Genomic DNA, 20,835 nt, shown 5'->3' with positions numbered 1-20,835 from the left:
CGTCACTTGGAGAGAATCACCGCCCCTTCCTACTGCCTACTTCCTACAGCAGCGGTATCCGCCCCTTTCCATCAACTGGCTGCCAGCGCAGTTACTCGGAGACGATCTCGCCTCTTTCCCTTTCTCTTGGTTGCTTGTCCTGGCTCTCGGCGATCATTCCCACCTCTTGCACTGTCGCTCAGAGCCGGACCCCGCCTTCTCTCTATCCCCTGGTTAATTGCACCGTGACCAGACACCATTCCCGCCCCGACCCTGCCCACTGACTACCTGCACTCTTCCCCATTCTATTGGCTGATGTTCCTGTCTCTCGACGCCAGACATAGTCACAGTGAAACAGTGTGGAAACGGGCCCTTCGTCCCAATTTGCCCACACCGGCCAACAATGTCCCAGCTCCACTAGTCCTGCCTGTCAGCGTTTGGTCCATATCCCTCCAAATCTGTCCTATCCGTGAAGGGCCCCGATTCGAAACGTCACCCATTGCTTCTCTCCAGAGATGCTGCCTGTTCCGCTGAGTTACTCCAGCTTTTTGTGCTTATCCATGTACCTGTCTAACTGCTAAAGTTGGGATAGTCCCTGCCTCAACTACCTCCTCTGGCAGCTTGTTCCATACACCTTCCACACCCTTTGTGTGGAAAAGTTACCCCTCAGATTCCTATTAAATATTTCCCCCTTCACCTTAAACCTATGTCCTATAGTCTTCGATTCACCGACCTTTGGCATCTACCCGATCTATTCCACTCATGATCTTATACATTTCTATGAGATCACCCCTCATCCTCCTTCGTTCCAGAGAAACAGAGTCCCAGCCTACACAACTTCTCCCTTGTGAGGTGGAAAGCTTTCAGTCGACGTGAAAAGGTAACGAATACAACCTGCCCGGTTATTAAGTAAGGGGAGATATTGGGAAGGTTGTGTTGTATTTGGGGGAGAATGTGATATTTGTTGAGATGAGAAGGGGAAGTACAAAGAGATCTGGGTGTCCTTGTTCATCAATCACTGAAAGTAAGCATGCAAGTACAGCAGGCAGTGTAGAAAGCTAATGGCATGTTGGCCTTCATGACAAGAGGAGCTGAGTATCGGAGCAAAGAGGTCCTTCTGCAGTTGTACAGGGCCCTAGTGAGACCACACCTGGAGTACTGTGTGCAGTTTTGGTCTCCAAATTTGAGGAAGGACATTCTTGCTATTGAGGGAGTGCAGCCTAGGTTCACTAGGTTAATTCCCGGAATGGCGGGACTGTCGTATGTTGACAGACTGGAGCGACTGGGCTTATATACACTGGAATTTAGAAGGATGAGAGGGAATCTTATTGAAACATAAAGGATTATTAAGGGATTTGGACACACTAGAGGCAAGAAACAATGTTGGGGGAGTCCAAGAATCAGGGGCCACGGTTTAAGAATAAGGGGTCGGCCATTTAGAACGGAGATGAGGAAAACGTTTTCACTCAGAGAGTTGTAAATCTGTGGAATTCTCTGCCTCAGAAGGCAGTGGAGCCCAATTCTCTTGATGCTTTCAAGAGAGTTAGATAGAGCTGTTAATGATAGCGGAGTCAGGGGGTATGGGTAGAGGGCAGGAACGGGATACTGATTGAGAATGATCAGCTGTGATCACATTGAATGGCGGTGCTGGCTTGAAGGGCCGAATGGCCTCCTCCTGCACCAATCATAAATTTTGTCTTCTCTATATTAACTTTATTAACTTTATTTATATGCTGTAACTGTAATTCTTTTTTGTGCACAATCCGCAGGCATTGCCACTTTCATTTCACTGCACATCGTGTATGTATGTGTATGTGACAAATAAACTTGACTTGACTTGACAATTGTCTATTGTCTATTGAGAAGGAAGATCGCCGTGGCGAGTGTCCCCCTCCCGGGTGCTGGTGGTGGTAGCGTCTGATTGACAGGCGGCGGTCCCGGGCCCGGATCCGGGGACGGGCGCCGCGCAGTTGCTGCAGGCGGCTGCTCGCAGGCAATCTGCCCGTGATGTTGTGTCAACAAAGTCCGCCGTTGGTAAACGTCCTTTAAAAGTTTCAGAGAGAAAATACATCCGACTTTTCCATTAAATCCCGCCTCCCGTTCGTATCGATTGGCTGCTGCGTGCAATGCTGACGTCGATTGGCACCGGCGACTGCCATTCACGCTCTGGGTTCCGGGCCGGTGGGTAGACGGGGCCCCGGGGATGTTGGGCGGCTGCAGACGCGTCCCCTGCATTTGTGAAATAAATCACAAGTTGTTGCAAATCATAAATATTGCAACAAAATACATGCATTATATTTGCTCCGCTGCATTGTGGGATATTCCCCCACTTTCACTTTTGGAAGGGGAAGTGTTTACTGTGAAGACGCTCGCTGGCTGAACCTTGTGAAACTAATTGCAGACGTCCCTTGACATCACAGGTATTGTGCATGCACTTGAAAATGTATATTAAAAGTACTGAAACTGGAGCAGTGTTGCGAAGGCTAAATACATTTTAAATGTGCAGTGTTACTGTGACTAAGCTTTGGACCAGAGATGGATTGCACTTTGATATGCAGCACTTTGCGTCCATCCTACAAGAATTCTGTAGGCTTCAATGAGATGTTTCAATGGGGCTGTTTCTGGTTGGCAGATTGTAATGAGAGGTATAGCACAGAAATCAGTGCTGGGATGTCTTGGATGACGCTATGGTCGCCAGATTTGCAGATGACACAAACGTAGGGCAGCGTGGTGGTGCAGCAGTAGAGGTTCTGCCTTGTAGCTCCAGACACCCCGGTTCGATCATGACTACGGGTGCTGTCTGTATGGAGTTTAGAGGGATATTGGCCAAACGTAGGTAGCTCAGTTAGACATCTTGGTCAGCATAGACATGCGCGTTTGTAGGTTAATTGCCACTACTGTGCAGGGAATGGATGTGAAAATGGGACAGCATAGAACTAGTGTGAACGAGTTATCGAAGGTCGGCGTGGACTCAATGGGTCGAAGGGCATGTTTTCATACTGTATCTTTCAATTCAATTCAAATGCTGGCTAGACACAGACATGTATTAGGAGTAATTATTGTGATATATTGTTCCATTTCAGGGGAAATTCTGTGCCATGGATGAAGAGGAAGGCAGGTTGCCCCGAGGTGGGGAGAGGAGACCAGGGACCGCGGAAAGTGGTCCCAGGAAGGATCAGGCGACACTGGGCAGGAATGGCGACCACCATCACAGCCAGAGAGCCTCCTCGCCACACCCTGTTGAGAAGGAGCCTGGAATGGTGGCTGCCCCGAGCAACTTCATCCAGATTACGTACGCGGCCTTGGAGGTCAACGAAAACGCAGAGCAGATCATAACACTCAGCCTGGAGCCCGAAGACCTCTCTGCTGACCTGGGAGAGACTCCTTTCTTGGGGAACGGTACGTCAGAGGAGGTATCTGAGCGAGGTATCTCGGGGCCCTGGGAATGATCTCCGGGGTCAGTGTGCGGGGTAACAGGAGCAATGGTGCTGATTCCAACATCCGAAGAGACCAAGCAGGCTGGGAACCCTACTCTGGGAATGGGAAGTTTAGGAGACGCCCTCGTGCTGGCCTTTCACATCTAGATATTGCAGTCCCTGTAAAAACAAGGAAGTGCAGATACTGGTTTACAAAAAAACACAAAGTGTTGGAGTGACTCATTGGGTCACTGACAGCATCTCTGAAGAAAATGTATAGGTGATGTTTCAGATCAGGACCCTTATTCAGACTGATTGTGTAGAGGGGAGGGAGGGGGAAAGCTGGAAGAGAGGTGAAGCTGGACAAAGCCTGGAGAGTGATAGCCAGATGCCGTGAGGGGAGAAGGGGGGATTGATAGGCAGATGGTCGGACAAAGGCCAGAGATAAAAAGACAAAAGGTGTGAGATAAGGATTGAAGAGTGTGAATTGTGAAGCCAGCGGAAGGGATGTAGGTGGAAAGAAAGGGAAGGGGGAGGGAGAATAACTGAGTCCAGGTGGGATACAGGGGAAGGAGGGTGGTGGTGGGGGGGGGGGGGGGGGGGGGGGGGGGTGGAGGACGAATTGGGAAAGGGGGATTGATAGTTACCTAAAATTAGAGAATTAAATGTTCAGACCATTGGGTTGTCAGTCAGTGGTCATTCAGTAGTCAGTGGGTCAGTCAATAGTCGGTGTCAGTGATCAGTCAGTATGGAGGCCGCCTTTGCCCAGAGTTGTGGCGGGGATGGACGGGCCAACTGTGATGCCTGCTGCAATGGAGCAGCAGACGCTGCTGGATGGGGGGTGGGTCTCAGCAGCGTGACCCCTCCCAACCCCAGAGCCCACAGTCCCAGCTGCAAGGGGGGTTGGTGGCGACATCGTGCTGACCCCTCCCTGTTCCTGCCGCATGAGGTAGGGTGCTAGCATCGTGCTGACCCCTCCCCTCCCATCCCGAGCACGCGGCCCTGCTCTAACTCGCCCATCTCTGCTCTGTCCCCAGATGGTCCCGCTGCTCCGCTGTACTCGTCCATGGAGAAATCCGGTGCCGGGCACAAGTACGCCACCACGCTCACCAACCGGCAGAGGGGCAACGAGCTCTCGTCCGTCCCGGCCAACCTCGACAGTGAGTATCCAGGAACGGTGGTCCTGGGAACGGTGCGCCTGGGAATGTCGGGGCCAGGTACGCCTGGGCTGGGATCGCCTTGGCCTGGGCATGCCAGGAATGTGAGGCTGGGAACACCAGAGATCTAAGAATGCCAGAGCCCGGAACGCTGCAGCTCAAGAATGCCCTGCACCTGGACAGAGATCTTTCACGTCAGGCCCACCACGTGCGTTCTAGCTGATGGGGCAGACCCTCTGATATGGGTGCTCAGCATTGAGCGTGGGGCTTGTTGTGCACAAACGCAGGGCTCAGCACAAAGCCTGCCACACGTGGCCTGAAGGTTGTGTACAGCCCTGGGCATGGTGCAGTGTTCTGACCATCGGTGGAACGCCTGCTGCACACAAGCCCAGGGTCCAGCACACAGCGCCTGGTCTCTAAAGGCCTCGCTGTACATGACCCAGCACTCAAACACACTGACCGGACACTCGCCTGGTCACGAAAGGCCTCATTGTACACGGCCTAGCGACCAAACACACTGACCGGACACTCGCCTGGTCACGAAAGGCCTCATTGTACACGGCCTAGCAACCAAACACACTGACCAGATACGGACACTGCCTTGGTAACTAAAGCTCTCCCTGTGCATGGCCCTGCAGCGCGGTGTGACACCACCTACTGTCGACACTGGCTCGCCACTCCCTCCGGCAGTGGGAAAGACGGGGATGTGATGTTAGGCCTCCTGTCAGTGATGGAAAGGTGAGAGCAGCCAGTCACCTGCTCTGTGTCAAACAACGTGGGGCTCAGACTGGGAGCAGGGAATTAATTTGCAAACACAGGGAGACTGAGACCAGCTGGGCGTGACTGTGTTCTCTCCTTCACAGCTTTGTCGGTTCACCAGCTGGCTGCCCAGGGAGATCTGTGCCAGCTCACGTCGTGCCTTCAGCCAGGTGAGTAACGGCAAGTCGCCGAGCCCGTCTGCCGTGGTGATCTCACCTCTTCCCATACAGTCTTGCGATGAGCGAGACCCTGTGATGATGCTGCTGCTGCAACTTACTGAACTATACCTGAGGCTTCCATAGGAAGCTATTATAGAGCCATGCACCACGGTAACTGGCCCTTCAGCCCATCTTGTCAATACTGAACAAGATGTTCCATCTTAGCTAGTTCTACATACCGACGTTTGGCCCATATCACTTTCCCATCCATTTACCTGTCCAACTGTCTTTTAAATGTTGTTGTAGTACCTGCCGCAACTACCTCCTCTTGTAGCTCATTCCATATACCCACTACCCTCTGAGCAAAAAACGTTGCCCTTTATGTTCTAAATCCCCTCTCACCTTAAACCTCTGTCCTCTGGATCTTGATTCACCTACTCTGGGTAAAAGACCTCTTGGACTCCAAGGAATAAAGTCCTAGCCTGCCCAACCTCTTCCTATTGCTCAGGCCCTCGTTCTGGCCACATCCTTGGAATCTCAAGGTTCACCACTCTCTGGGTGAAGGAGCTTCTCCAAGACCTCGGTCCTAAACCATCTGGCGTCATCTTGAGACAGTGACCCTGGTTCCCAATGATCAGCCGCAATCTTAGTGAATGGTGGAATAGGCTTGAAGGGACGAATGGTCTCCTTTTTTGTCAAAGATCTGTTTCCTGTGATTCAGGGGATGGTCTTTGACTTCAGTTGGTCTCCGGACTTGCTGTTCGCAGGGATGAGAGATTAAAGTTTGGTGATCTTTAAGAGCTGAGTGAGATAGTTCTACCAACTTGTAGCACAATTCAGAATCTAAGAGTGTCAAGAACAAACATTAGAGAAGAGTCCAGATAAGCACTTGAATCGCCTAGCTACAGAGGGCTCTGGCACAAGAGCTGGACCATGGGGATAAGGCAGAAGGATGGCATGGATCACTCGGGCCAAATGGCCCGTTTCCATGCTATAGGATTCTATTAAGTGAGACATTCATCACTTATATTGGTGCATTTCTGATGGGGAAGGCTGTTAATTGAGGAGGGACACAAAATGCTGGAATAACTCAGCGGGAGAAGCAGCATCTCCTTAGAGAGGAAAGTGGACTTCAACCTGTCCGGTTGAATAGTAGGAAGGGTCAGAGTAACAGGATGGTCTGGGACGGTGGAGATTTGTTGCTTGCTTCTTCCTCTCACTCCCATCTCATTTGATGACATCATAGAGCGATCTGATTGACCATCAGTGACCAATGTTCCAGTTGTCCGAGTTGTTCACCTGTGAGATCCCCTCAGATGGGCTGAGCCTGGCACAGGTAAGTAAAGTGGTTAGCGGTGTTTGGCAAGGGAGGCACGGTGGCACAGCTGTAGAGTTGCTGCCTAACAGGGCCAGAGACCCGAGTTTGATCCTCACTATGGGTGCTGACTATACGGAGTTTGCATGTTCTTTCTGTTACCGTGTGGGTTTACTCCGGGTGCTCCAGTTTCCTCCCACACTTCAAAGATGTACAGGTTTGTAGGTCAATTGGCTTCTGTAAAATTGTAAATTGTCCCCAGTGTGTAGGATAGTGTTAGTGCATGGGATGACGCTGACCGGCGCGGACTTGGTGAGCTGTATCTCTAAAGTCTCGTAAAATGCTGCTGCTGCTGACAAGAGCTGTCTCTGTCTTTCAGGGAGTTCACTCCTGAATGTGCCGGACGAGCGGGGGTTCACACCACTGATGTGGGCAGCAGCGTTCGGAGAGATCGCCGTGGTGCGGTTTCTGTTGGAGATGGTGAGACCATGGAACAAGAGTGGGGCTTGCACGGTTCACACTAGGCAACTTCATGAACATTGCCGAGTCCGCCTCATTGGAATTGGCCCAGCCCTGATCCAGGACCATTCTTAACCCTTGCCATTAACTACCTGGAAAGAGAGTTATGTAAAAAAAAGGGCACAAAGTGCTGGAGTATTTCTGGAGAACACGGATAGGTGACATCTCGTGTCTTGACTCCTACCCAAAGATGCTGCCTGACGTGCTGAGTTTTACTCCATCACTTTGTGTCCTTTTGTGTATTAACTAGCATCTGCAGCTCCCTGCTTCCACATATGCAGAAGAGGAGTCTCATTGTATCTAAGTACATGTGACAATATAGTACCATAGCACCATATGTTCACGATCGACAAAATACTCTCCCACTGATGAACCCACCTCTTGTCCAACCACGTTCCCTGAGGTTCGGTTCAGAACTATCCTTTTTCCCATTGGAATATCCACACACTCACTCAAAAACCTCTTCCGGATAGGCTCTAACATTTCCTCTGCCTTTTAAATCTTTTCCCCTCGGCCATCCAGTTAATATTGAGCAGGTTGAAAATCTCCACTACTGTAGCCCCGTTACTCTTGATCCACTGCTTTACAAAAGAGCATCATAAACGCAGAAAAATCCATCAGGAAACGATGCCAAATCATCACGTGGTTGACTAACTGACTGCTCGGTGTCAAAGCTTTCCTATTTGGCCTGGATAGAGTGGATGTGGAGAGGATGTTTCCACTAGTGGGAGAGTCTAGGACCAGAAGCTCAGAATAAAAGGACGTACCTTTAGAAAGGAGATGAGGAGGAATTTCTCTACTCAGAGAGTGGTGAACCTGTGAAATTCTTTGCCACAGAAGGCCATAATGGATATTTTTAAGGTGGAGATCGATAGATTCTTGATTAGTACCTTTGTCAGGGGTTATGAGGAGAAGGCCGGAAAATGGGGTTGAGAGGGAAAGATAGGTCAGCCATGATTGAATGGTGGAGTAGACTTGATGGACTGAATGGCCTACTTCTGCTCCTATAACTTACGAACTCATGAGCAGCCACTTGCCTGCCACCTGCTATCTTTTGCACGGGGCAACTCTTCGGCTAGCAGAGATAGACACAAAGTGCTGGAGTAGCTCAGCAGATCAGGCAGCATCTCTGGAGAAAAATGATGGGTGATGTTTTGCATCGGAACCTTTATTCAGACACAGGCTAACAGCAAGCAGGGAGAGGGTGATGGGCGGCATTAGGATGGCCCAGGCAGCGGCAAGCTGTGATTCCACCCCTTGTCGTTACAGGGAGCTGACCCACGTATCCTGGCGAAGGAGCGAGAGAGCACGCTGTCTCTGGCCAGCATCCAGGGATACACAGACATCATCCTGCTGCTCCTTGAACACGGAGTGGACGTCAACATCTACGACTGGGTAGGGTTGAAGCTCCAGCAGATCGGCTGCCATGAACTGCTTGCTCTTGTGCCAGGGCGGCACTGAGCAGGTCACACTGTTGAGCCCATCTCCCCACTGTTAGACACCATAATATCTCGGTTCTTATTTGTCCTATGGGTTTTGTACAGTGGAAACTGTGTCTTGTAAAAACAGAGTCCCAACTCTAGGAGGGTAGGAGTTGAGTACTAACTCTGGATCTGTGAGTTCATGAACTAATTCACTGTTACTCAGATAGGGTGAACACCATGCACCTGTGTACAGATATGGTCAGGTGTAGTGCTTGGAATAAACAGCAGTCAGGCCATTTGGCCCCATCCTTCGCCCCTCATGTACCTTTCCCTACCAGCCCAGCTTACCGTCCGTTCCTCTCGCCTGATTTATTTAACTGACCTCTGTTTAAATACTTCCTATTAGGCCATGATTGTAACAACTTCTCCCTTGAGACAACTATCATGTCTCCAGATCCTGCTGCATCAAGCTGGTGCTAAACTAATATGCCACGTAATATTTGTGCTCAGATTAAGAAGGTTGAGGGAATAATATGGAGCGTTGGCCGGATGAGAAGTCTGCTGTCAGCTGGATGTGAATGGATGAATACTTTGTTTGTTTTGCAAACCTAAGGTATGCAAAGAGTCGCCACATAAATGGCATCGACAAAGTTGCAAAGTATCCCACGCCAGGGCCTCCTTATAACGTATCACGCTGTTGTTCTGAAGGGCAGGGGAGTTCTCCCAGCGCCCTGGCTCCTGATTGTATCAGCATCACAGACTGTTCATTGGATCATTCTCGCATTCTCACATATTTTGCTGTGATCATTGGAGATGGAAATGCCTCTGCTAATTGGAGATGGGAATGTATTTCCTCATCAGATGTCGGTAATGTGCACATCTCGTGAACAAATACATTTGCCACAACACTACAAAGGTGCTTCCTGACTGGTAAATAAATGCCTTGAGATTCTCAAAGGGACATAAAAGCTTTTTCAAACACAAGCCATTCTCTCCCGCAGAATGGTGGCACTCCACTGCTGTATGCAGTGCATGGGAACCATGTACGCTGTGTGGAAGCTCTACTGGGTAAGTCTGAATGATTGGAGTTAGACATAGTGCTGGAGTAACTCAGCGGGTCAGGCAGCATCTCTGAAGAAAAAGCTAAGAACAAGAGAAATGCTATGCTCCCACCACAGTTTGTTACTCCAGAAATTCAATTTTCTTTTTACTCTTCCCCATTTCTTCAGAGCTTTCTGGTAACTCATTCCACAGTTATATTGTACGCTTATGAAAAAAGAATTCCAACTTACTTCCCCACTTTTAACTTGCTCTTTGGGTGGTGAATCTCTCCTCGTGTCATCTCTCTGCATAACCTGAAACTATTGAATATATCTTTAGTTTAGTTTATCATTGTCACGTGTACCAAGGTACAGTGAAAAGCATTTGTTTGTGTACTATTCAGTCACATTTCCATGACTTTCCATGCAAGTCAAAGGAAGCACGGTTCCTGAGGAACCTTGTAGCAAACCTACAGATTTATTCAGCTGCTTAGGAAGGAACTGCAGATGCTGGTTTAAACCAAAGATCGACACAAAAAGCTGGAGTAACTCAGCGGGTCAGACAGCATCTCTTGAGACAAGGAATAGGTGACGTTTCGGGTCGAGACGCTTCTGCAGACTGGGAGACAGGGGAAAGGGAAACGAGAGATATAGATGGTGATTTAGAGAGATAGAGAACAAATGAATGAACGGTATGTCAAAAAAGTAACAATGATTAAGGAAATAGGCCATCATTAGCTGTGGGCTAGGTGAAAACGAGTTACAGACATTAAAACGACAAGCTAGTACGACTTGGGTGGGGGAGGGATGGAGAAAGAGGGAATACAAGGGTTACTTGAAGTTAGATAAATCAATATTCATACTGCTCTCAGTCTGAAGAAGGGCCTCGACGTGACAAATCACCTATTCCTTTTCTCCAGAGATGCTGTCTGACCCACTGAGGTTTATTTAGCTTTTGGGTTTAATTGTTGTTTTCTTGCTCTCTCAACAGCCAGGGGTGCTGATCTAACGATGGAGGCAGACTCTGGTTACAGTCCCATGGACTTGGCTGTAGCCCTGGGATTCAAAAAAGGCAAGTCCTCATCATCCCTTTCGTCAGTCTCCAGATTCCTCACCTCCTTCCTGTCGGCTGTTTTTAAAATTTAAGTTAGAGATACAGCATGGAAACGGGCCCAGACCAGGAAACAGACCAGCGATCCCCACGCACTAACACTATCCAACACACACTAGGGAGAATTTACAATGTTACCATATCCTAATAACCTACAAACCTCCACGTCTTTGGAGTGTGGGAAGAAACCGGAGCACCGGGAGAAAACCCATGCAGGTCACGGGGAGAACCACAAACTCCATACTGACAGCACCCGCGATCAGGATCGAACCCAGGTCTTTGGCGCTGTAGCAACTTCCTCTGTGCCGCCCATGGCTTTCCACAGGGTAGTCCATAGGCCCAGTTGTCCAGCCCTTGGGTTGTGGTGAAGGGGTTACGGTACTGTCCCTCCCAGACTCCACCATCTCAACTGTACCACCCATGCATGGTCCTGGGGAACAGGCAATACACGTTGGTCATTTCAATTATCCTGCACTGGGTACCTGCAAGGAGGTAGAGGGTAAGGGAAGGTCATCATCAGAGCTCCTATTGGTACATGGGGTGAGAGTAGGTGGGGGGGAACGGGTTATGTTTTTTTGTTGGTTTTTTTATGTTTATTTTTTTAATTTTTAATTTAATTGATTACAGTGCATATAACAACAACAGTAAACCCCATCCCTCCCCTTCCCTACATAATCATGAAAACAAACAAACAAAAACAAACATAAAAATAAATTAAAAAAAAACATAACTACAATGTGACAAAAAAGACAAAAAGCACAAAATCATGAGGCAAGGTAATTTTCACAAGTCAAATATTTCAATATTTTCACTGCTGGATTCAAAGAAGGTACAAAAGCATGTGGCATTGAGGGGATAGTTTTACTTGTCCTTAATATGCTGCAGCACTGGGTTCCATATGTTGAAGAACTTTTGAGGGTTGCCAGACAATTCATATCTCAACCTCTCTACGTGTAAGATGCCCATTAATTCTCTTAACCAAGTCAAACTGAGGAGCAGAGTCTGATTTCCATAGTTTCAAAATACATCTGTTGGCAATTACCATACCATAAACCAAGATTGTGCGAGCATTATGGTCTAGCTTCTCAAGTGTTGTGGAATACCCGAATAGAGCAGTTTCAGGGTCCGGAGTTAAAGTGACGTTTAAAACAGCAGAGTACCATTGAAATAAAAGACACCAAAAGTTGTGAAGTTTTGGACAAGTCCAAAAGTGGTGGACAAAGGTAAGAGATCAGGAAAGATTTTATGCAGCTTAACCTTAGAGTAGTTATGTTAAGGCAAGGTGATTGTGGATCAGATAAATCCTGGGCTTGTTGGTGTGGCTGGTGCCAATGAGGCAGAAGTCATGAGGGTTCTCATCAGAACCCTCCCCAAACCATTGAGCAGGGGCCAGTGGGAAACTGCAAGTGGGAATTTTTGTCAGGTAAGGGATTTGGGTGTGGGATTGAGGTGAGTGGGTCTGCAACAAACTGGATGGGAGCTTGGGGAATTTGCTGTCCATTGCCTGTTCCAGTGGGAAACAAGAACGGGAAAAGGGCTGGGCACCATTGCAGCCCACTCATTCAGCATCCCACTACCCCAGTCTGTTGCTCCACCACCCCCCCCTCGGCACACTGGCAGAAGTGGTCTCATCAAAAGCTTTACTAAATTTCAGGTCCACCACTTGATCCTCATCAATATTCCTAATTACCTGGTGTGAAATTAATTTAAAGTTTTGGGCAAGATACAAGCAGAATGTGGGATCCTATGTATTGAGTACTTTGAGTATTATTATTATTGAGTACATTTTTAATAAACCTGTTGTGCTACAGCAAGTAAGAATTTTAATTTTCAATGCATTTGATAATAAAACACTCTTGATGGAAAATGTTGCCTGCAGTGGGGTGGGCTGTGATGCAGACTGTAGAGCGGGGTTCTCAGAAGGATCTGGATGGGCATTGGAGACATATTCACTTGCAGGGCGGTGGGGAAAGAGCAGGAAATGGGTCTAATGGAACCCCTCCACCAGGATCCCGCACTGACTCAACAGGTGAATGGCCTCCAATGCTCTACTTAACGAGACACGAGATCTATCGATGGACTCAGCCGGTGTTGGACCAGGGTGTGGTCCTTGAGTGAGATCATGGGCTGCATTATAAATCGTTTACATGTGGCTAATTGTTTTTCAGTTCAACAAGTCATTGAAAACCACGTACTGAAGCTGCTGCAGAACAACAGGGAGTGATCATGGGACAAACAAGGGAGCCGGCCAATACCCCTGGCAGCACTGATAAAATACTCTCCCACCCTGCAGCCCTCCTGCATCCTTCGTCAGCTGTACCGTTAAAGGATGGCCAGCTTCTGTCCTTGCACTGGTCTGTGAGAAGGATACCTACAGATATTACATTTCTAACATGTAAACAAGACATTAAAGTTTATTTTTTTTTAATATGTTTTCTCCATTGCCTTGAGGCTTTTATGTTTTCACTCGGAGTTATAGGTGGTTTCACACGATCAGGCAACTCATTTCTTTTAAAGTTGTTTCAAATGTTGCAGGTAAGATCCTAGCAAGAGGAATATGTTCCTGACTGACCAGGCTTGGATGAGTGGGTAAGGCAGTGCAGGTATCCCTGTTCTGGGACAGCATGTGTGACGTGTCCCATCCCCAAACCGCATCTGAACCAGTACCGCATTGAAATGGCATTCTACATCGTGGGTCTGTTCTGCAGAGACACTTGAACTCTTGCCCTTCTGATTCCAGTGATGCATTCCTTCAACACTGAAGCCTGTTGTTCACTGAGTGGCTTTGAAGAATGGCCACTCGTATGCACCTGGGAATGTAAAGGAGACAGAAAAGAGGCATTTTCCACAACACCCACCATGTTCTCAAGCGTTCCAACCCCTCTCTGACCCATTTCTAGGACGATGGTGTTCCTGGTAAACACAGTGTTTGATGCCCATCTTTATTCACCACCACAGGCAGTGGTGGACCCGCAGTGAGCCTCAACTACCTCTTGCCCCCTGAAACCACTTGTAAGAGTTGCAGGTCTGAATCATACGACTGCCAATAAAATGTGATTTAAAGATAAAACATTGGCTGTCTCAAAGGGATGAAGAAGATACTCAAGTGCATCTAACAGTACTTACCCCCCACCCCCGAGAGGGTGTGCACTGGCAGAAATGTATGTCCTGTCTGCTATCTTAGATGCTTATAAAAAATCTAATGACATTGTTTTAAAGGCAATGGAATTGCCCACAGTACCAGGCTGGTCAGGTTCACGTTGCCATTCCTGGGATCTTGGCCAATGTGACACTCAGTGGCAATTCTGCAGATTCTCTGGGCCACATTAGCTGCTGTGTGGGAGCTCAAGCACATAAATTGACTGCCTCCTACATTTCAACATTGTCTAGACTTGGAAAGCAATTTGCTCATTGTAAAGTGTTTGATCTGAATGGAAAGTGAAAGTGCTAACTACAAACCAACAGATTGAACACCGAATGAGCTATGTGGCCAGAATGAGAAAAGGCAGGATCTTCCTCCAGCGATTAGACGAGCCATTTTGTGGCTGTTTTCAGGGTCGTGCCTACATAATCATCACCGCACTCCAAACGAATATCAAGTGTGAACACTTATGGCGTGAAAATATAAAACTCTGCTGATTTATTATGAAACACTAATAACCCACCAATTTTTTTTGAAACCTCATTGTCCCTTTCTGTTCATGGCTCCAAGGTGAGTTCCAGATGCAATTGGCCACGTCTGGCATTGTTTATGCATGTCCGGCCTCACTGGAACACGAGTTCAGGCTGGTCTCTGCCCATCCCTTGTTCTGCTGTTGGCGAGTGACATCCACTGGGTTCCTGCGCTTTCTCACCAAGAACATCGAGGTGATAGAGGATAATTCTCCCAAAGAAATCAGAGCTTTCCTCAAATATAACTTTTAGTTTATCAACAATGGATTCCTCACTGATGCAGAATCTGTGAGTTGCAGGTTAAGGAAGAAGACAGTGACTTATTTGGTGAAAAATACATCTGTAAATGTAAGGATTTGTTATAAAGCAGTGCTGGACACTGCGGACAAGAGTGGGAAGGATGCTGGTGCAGTCCACAGAATTCCCAATTTGCTCTCAGGCAGGCAGCATGCGAATGTCTGAAGAAAGGTCTCAACCGAAAATGTCACCCATTCCTGCTCTTCAGAGATGCTGCCTGTCCCGCTGAGTTACTCCAGCATTTTGTGTCCATCTTATGTGCATGTTATATCTGCACCTACCGATCTTGGCTGGGGATGGAGATCGACAGGAATGATCAAGGATCTGACAACGATCCAATCTGCAATTTGCCTGCTGCATTTCCTAAAATCACCTGGATGAGACTATTCCAGCCCACAACCCTGATATTTTAACTTTCTCTATCTAACTACTTGGCTGATGACTTTTAGTTTGGAGATACAGCACGGAAACAGGCCCTTCGGTCCATCAAGTCTGCACTGACCAGTGATCTCTACACTGCTCTATCCCACACACTCGGGACAACTTATGATTTTTTTTACCAAATCCAAATGAATCTACAAACCTGTACATCTTTGGAGTGAGAGGAAACCGGAGCACTCGGAGAAAACCCACGCAGTCACGGGGAGAACGTACAAACTTTGCAAAGACAGCACCCATAGTCAGGATGCAACTCAGGTCTCAGGAGCTGTAAGGCAGCAACTCTACCGCAATGCCATGGCGCTGGAGTTGAGTTTGATCCAGGATCCACAAGTAAAACGCCAGAGGTGCCATTTGATCACAGGTTATCTGGATATTTCTTGTTCACCCCATGCTCCCGAAGTATTAATGTCTTGGTCACTCTGGTCACAGGGCTGTAGGGTCACACTGATAGTACAGTAGGAAAATCTAGACTGATCATTTAGTTCAACAGAGGGCGTGTTGCATTATTGGAGGTGCCATAAGTTCATAAGTGATTGGAGCAGAATTAGGCCATTCGGCCCATCAAGTCTATACCACTCAATCATGGCTGATCTAGCTCTCCCTCCTAACCCCATTCTCCTGCCTTCTCCCCATAACCCCCCGACGCCCGTACTAATCAAGAATTCATCTATCTCTGCCTTAAAAATATCCATTGATAGCCTCCACAGCCTTTTATCCCATCTCTCAGATGGGAAGTTGAAATGAGATCCTCTCCGGCCTCTTGGCTATTTGGAAAATTAGAGGTTTCTCTGTAGTACCTTGAGACAAAATGTTTTCTTCAGCCAGCACGATGGAAAGAATTGATTTGGTCGACGTCACTTTGCTATCTGTGAGTTTACCGTGTATAAAGTGACTGCCAACTTTCCTACATTGCAATAGTGATTCTATTTAAAATACTTCCATCTTTTAAAGTACCTTATTAAGTTGTTGAGTTTTAAAAGGTGCTATAGAGTACCAATTCCAGTGTCTACCTCCCTCCTTCTGTTAAAATCACGATTGGATCTTCTAATCAGTTTATTATAAAAGATTTACAGTCAGAACCTTTTTCCCCAGGGTGGAAATGTCCAACACTAGAGGGCATTGTTATAAGGTGATCGCAGGTGTTTAATGAAGATATGTGGGACATTTTTTTAAAAACACAAGAGAGCAGTGGGGCCTGCAATGCATTGCCATGGGTGGTGGTGGAGGGAGATAAGATTTAAGATGTTTTTAGATAGGCACATGGAAGTGCAGGAAATAGAGAGATATGGATCATGTACAGGCAGATGAGATCAGTTTAACCTGGCATCATGTTCGGCACAGATACTGTGGCCTGAAGGGCCCATTCTTGTGCTGTCCTGTTCTATTTCTAATCGCACATCTTGCACTGCACAATTCTGCTTCCCCTTTTTAAAAATCCACAACCTTTAAAGCATTAGGTTTCCAGGTTTAACCAGTTCACGACCCACACCCTGCCTTCCCAACTAGAAGCTGCTACAGACCGTGAGGGGCAGATGTCTCCTCGGTACGGTAGGAGGAAGATGAAGTCGCAGGTGTCTGCTCCAGAGTGGGGTCCACAGTGCTCCCCACTGTGTGGCTGCAGGGAGAGAGGGTGAGCTCGCTGCCCCTGCTGTTCCTGCAGCTCACACACTGATTCAAAGCTTTAGTAAAACCACAAAGCCACGCACGGCCAAGTCAAACTTTGTAGGATATTTGTAGGCAGTTGGTGTCTTCGGGATAGAAATTGGTTATTTTCATTAAATCGGCTCCTCCTCTGCTACCTACAAGACAAGATAATTAACTTTAATCAGGTAGCTGGTTTGAAAATGAGTAAGGAGATAAAAACACAATAATCGGAGTCACAGAGCGATACAGCAGGGAAATAGACCCTTCAGCCCATCAAGTCTGAGCCAACCATCAAAACCCATTCCCATTCAACTTATATTAATCTCAGTTATTTGTACGCTGCTGAGGTCCATTTTACTGGGGGTAGCACAGTAGTGCAGCAGGTGGAGCTAGCACCTAAGACCCAGGTTCAATTTTAATCTCGGATGCTGTCTGTGCATGTTCTCCCAGTGACCGTCCGGGTGCTCCGATTTCCTCCCTCATCCCGAAGACGTGTGGGTTTCTAGGGTTAATTGGCCTCTGTAAATTGCCCCTAGTGTGTAGGGAGTGGATGAGAATGGGATAACAGAAGTGGTGTGAACGAGTGGGTGAGGACTCAGTGGGCCGAAGGGCCAATATCCATGCTGTATCTCTAAGACTAAAAACTAAAACTGAAAACCTAGAAAAGACAAGATGTATGCATTTTCAGCCCACATACAGTCAACTAAGACCAACTCCTCTGGCCGAGTCTAGCCAGCTCACATCTTCCAAAGGAAGTTATTCTTGCAAGAAGTTATTCTTGCAGTAACTTGCAGTATCATCATGCGCAGGGCTTAGACTCGAGATGCATCGAGACACATGATGCACAATAAACAAACAACGGCTGGGGTTATATAGTATACAGTAATACACATTACTGGACTAATGGTCCTGGGACTACAGTTCACATCCCACATGGGAAGTTGGGAATTTTAAACTGAATTCATTTAATGAATCTGGAGTTAAATGTTGGCATCAGGAAGGATCCATGTAACTACAGACTCCATACGGTCAGATCGGATTCAGCATCTCCTTGGATAAGAACGCTGCTGTCTTTACCCAGTCTCTAAACCTGCAGTGATGTAGTTGATTTACCTGTCCTAATCTGTTGTAAATGGTCCATTCTCCAGGGAATTAGGGATGGGCATTAAACGCTGGAGCGGCCGGCTACACACACTGGTGCGGCCGGCTACACACACTGGTGCGGCCGGCTGCAGACCCTGGCCCGCACCCGGATATGGTCCCTTTCATCACTGTGTCAGGTGGGTATGTTTCATACATTCCTGCACTCCTGTTCATCCCATCTGGCCACTAACCGGGCATCACGATGTCTGTTTACCTTGGAGCCTGCACGTTCGGCCAGTGAACCCGCCTTGGAACTGTAGATGCAATTCAGTCACCTTCACGGACTGAGGGAACTCGAGCAACACCCACTGGGCAGGGCCCTGACAAGCAGGAAGGATCACAGTCAATGCAGAGAATAACGGGCAATTACATTTCAAAATGCACAGCAGGTTCGAAAGAACAAATTTCTATGGTTCAGAAGTGATAAGAGAGCAAATCAGAAACACCATTCCTCAGCACTCGTCATTGCCTTGGGAAATCCAGAAGCACAGTGCCGCAGTGGTACAATTGCTGCCTTACAGCACCGGAGACCTGGGTTCGACTACGGGTACTATCTGTGTGGAGTTTGTACAGTGGGTTTTCCCCAGTTTCTTCCCACATTCCAAAGACGTGCAGGTTTGTAGGTTAATTGGCTACTATAAATTGCCCCTACTATGTTTCAGAGAACTAGTGTGTGGGTGATCGCTGGTTGGTGCAGACTCGGTGGGCCAAAAGGCCTGTTTCCATGCAGTGTCTCAAGTTAAAAAAACTAAAACGTCACACCAATTAATTTTCTAAAGTGTGGACACTTTGGAATGGCCAACGGTGCCACAGGGCCCCCACGACCCGTCAATGAATCAAATCATATTGATTAAATAATGTTGGAAATGCAGCTGTCAGTCTGTACATGGCAGCATCACACGCCAACAATGTGACTGGGTCAATTTTGGTTTAATGATGGATCGGTGCACGGGGAGAAACATTAGGGAGAGCCCTTCTGTTGTCTATTTATGAATGCTATCTTTTATTTGGATCACAGATACCATAGAAACAGGCCCTTCGGCCCACTGTGTCCATGCCGACCCTTGTGTCTATCCATACTAAAGCACATTCAAGTACCTAGTCTCAGTAGTCTATTTCTTTACATTCGCTAATTCAGTAAAGTATTGCCATACCCTTTGCTTAAGTATGGCATTACTTTACTGAACTGTATGCAAAAAAAGAATTTCACTGTGTGTTTGTACATGTGACAATAAAGCACCATTGACTACAAGCCACGCTTTCTCCTGAAGGGAACAGCAAGCAGCTGCCTAGGATCCCACCCACTCACCTGGTCGGAATTCCAACAGGTTTCCTCATTTCGGTCAAACAGGAACTTTTTTCCAAACTGCTTCACATCACGGTTAAGGACAGAACTCACTCTGTGGACAAAATCAGAATGGGGGGTTTGAGAACACGTTGAAAATGTTTGATAAAGATCATATTTCTGGAGTCTGAAGAAGGGTCTTTCACCCAAAACTTCACCTCTTCCTTCTCTCCAGAGATGCTGCCTGTCCTGCTGAGTTACTCCAGTACTTTGTGTCTATATTTCTGGAGTATCTGTCCGACCTCAGGGTATCCCCACATGCAACGTCCAAGGAAGGACTTTCCCCAGTATAGTCAATAAGTTCCTTGCAGATTCTCCACAAGAGACATCCTCTGCAAAATGCCACCTGTTGCCAACCCTCAGTGCCTCCACCTCACATCCACTCCCTCCCTCGACCCCCCACGACTGTGTGCTCACCCCACCTTTTACCCAGCCCACAGGAGTGCACCCTTCTCACCCACCCCAACCCCTCTACCCTACGGGTGAGTATGTGCCCACCCATCCCCTACAGAAATGCGTGCCACTATACCCCACAAAAATGTGTCTGTCCCACCCTACCCCCCCGCGACTGGGAACCTCACTCCCCATCCCTGGGAGCACGTCCCACTGTTCCCTGCCTGTGCGCCCCATTTCCCCCCTCACCACGGGAACACGTTGCCTCATCACCCTGCCCTCGGGAGCGCGCCCCAATCTCCCCCTCCCCGCGGGAGCGCGCCCCATCCTCTACCCGCGGGAGCGCGCCCCATCCTCCACCCGCGGGAGCGCGCCCCATTATCTCCCCGCCCTCCACCCGCGGGAGCGCGCCCTATTATCTACCCGCGGGAGCGCGCCCTATTCTCTACCCGCGGGAGCGCGCCCTATTCTCCACCCGCGGGAGCGCGCCCCATTCTCTCCACGCCCTCTACCCGCGGGAGCGCGCCCTATTCTCTACCCGCGGGAGCGCGCCCTATTCTCTGCCCGCGGGAGCGCGCCCTAACCTCTACCCGCGGGAGCGCGCCGTCTGACCTGCTCCCCGTCGCCAGACACAGCACCGACGCCGCCATCCCGTGGCCGTAAACACCGTCCGTCCTCCGCTTTGCGACAACTGGGGCCTCCGTTTCGCGACACATCTGGCAACCGCCGTCAAGTAGATTGTGGCTCCCGGGAAGCTGTCAATCACTGCAACAGACGCAAAATGCTGGAGTGACTCAGGCAGCGTATCTGTGTAGCATGGAACTGCAGAAGCTGGTTTAAACCGAAGATAGACACAAAATGCTGGCGTCTGCAATCTCAGAAATATATTTGCATTTGTCTGCACCAGTTTTAATTTCTTGCAAATATATTTTTTGTTAATACAATTTTGCTGTTCAGCGGTTAGGAGCTGTGAAGTTACCTCATAACAGTATAAATTGCTTGCAAGTAGAATGGAATCCCTG

General features: G+C 48.3%; 2 protein-coding genes across 8 annotated transcripts; one reads left to right on the top strand and one right to left on the bottom strand.

Annotated features, from left to right (window-relative positions):
* The first annotated feature begins 77 nt into the window (after window positions 1-77).
* Window positions 78-13,306, top strand: rfxank (regulatory factor X-associated ankyrin-containing protein). Of its 4 annotated transcripts, none has more exons than XM_078424038.1 (9): window positions 78-859; window positions 3,063-3,378; window positions 4,433-4,555; window positions 5,416-5,481; window positions 7,164-7,264; window positions 8,573-8,698; window positions 9,729-9,795; window positions 10,759-10,839; window positions 13,047-13,306. In XM_078424038.1, exons 2-9 carry the CDS (start codon window positions 3,078-3,080, stop codon window positions 13,100-13,102), a joined length of 921 nt encoding a protein of 306 aa, XP_078280164.1. In that variant the 5' UTR covers window positions 78-859; window positions 3,063-3,077; the 3' UTR covers window positions 13,103-13,306. The 4 variants fall into 4 exon arrangements, 3 of the variants coding, with proteins under 3 accessions (XP_078280164.1, XP_078280162.1, XP_078280163.1); XM_078424036.1 differs by lacking the exon at window positions 78-859 and adding an exon at window positions 1,924-2,013; XM_078424037.1 differs by lacking the exon at window positions 78-859 and adding an exon at window positions 2,021-2,399.
* On the bottom strand, window positions 2,026-20,529 carry nr2c2ap (nuclear receptor 2C2-associated protein). Of its 4 annotated transcripts, none has more exons than XR_013549090.1 (6): window positions 20,426-20,529; window positions 19,385-19,475; window positions 18,290-18,395; window positions 17,020-17,087; window positions 14,544-14,838; window positions 2,026-2,208 (listed from the first exon to the last, which is right to left on the bottom strand). XR_013549090.1 is itself a non-coding variant. In XM_078424040.1 (5 exons), exons 1-5 carry the CDS (start codon window positions 20,527-20,529, stop codon window positions 14,644-14,646), a joined length of 564 nt encoding a protein of 187 aa, XP_078280166.1. In that variant the 3' UTR covers window positions 11,549-14,643. The 4 variants fall into 4 exon arrangements, 2 of the variants coding, with proteins under 2 accessions (XP_078280166.1, XP_078280167.1); XR_013549089.1 differs by lacking the exon at window positions 2,026-2,208 and adding an exon at window positions 11,549-13,688; XM_078424040.1 differs by lacking the exon at window positions 2,026-2,208 and having other exon boundaries at window positions 11,549-14,838.
* Window positions 20,530-20,835: the final 306 nt, after the last annotated feature.

Source organism: Rhinoraja longicauda, chromosome 28 (assembly GCF_053455715.1).
Source record: "Rhinoraja longicauda isolate Sanriku21f chromosome 28, sRhiLon1.1, whole genome shotgun sequence".
In the NCBI taxonomy this organism is placed as follows: domain Eukaryota; kingdom Metazoa; phylum Chordata; class Chondrichthyes; order Rajiformes; family Arhynchobatidae; genus Rhinoraja; species Rhinoraja longicauda.
The sequence above is the reverse complement of the archived record's forward strand: the minus strand, read 5'-3'. Positions and strand labels throughout refer to the sequence as shown.

What these genes read in the sequence shown, in the direction of transcription:
- nr2c2ap (XM_078424040.1), bottom strand. Translation starts at nt 20,529, where the DNA reads ATGTGTCGCGAAACGGAGGCCCCAGTTGTCGCAAAGCGGAGGACGGAC. An exon ending in TGTCTGGCGACGGGGAGCAG is followed by an intron (nt 19,476 to 20,425) that starts GTCAGACGGCGC and finishes TTTTGTCCACAG; the next exon opens with AGTGAGTTCTGTCCTTAACC. An exon ending in AAGACACCAACTGCCTACAA is followed by an intron (nt 14,839 to 17,019) that starts ATATCCTACAAA and finishes CCTGCAACTCAC; the next exon opens with AGATTCTGCATCAGTGAGGA.
- rfxank (XM_078424036.1), top strand. Translation starts at nt 1,987, where the DNA reads ATGTTGTGTCAACAAAGTCCGCCGTTG. An exon ending in GACTCCTTTCTTGGGGAACG is followed by an intron (nt 3,379 to 4,432) that starts GTACGTCAGAGG and finishes CTCTGTCCCCAG; the next exon opens with ATGGTCCCGCTGCTCCGCTG. An exon ending in AGCCCTGGGATTCAAAAAAG is followed by an intron (nt 10,840 to 13,046) that starts GCAAGTCCTCAT and finishes ATTGTTTTTCAG; the next exon opens with TTCAACAAGTCATTGAAAAC.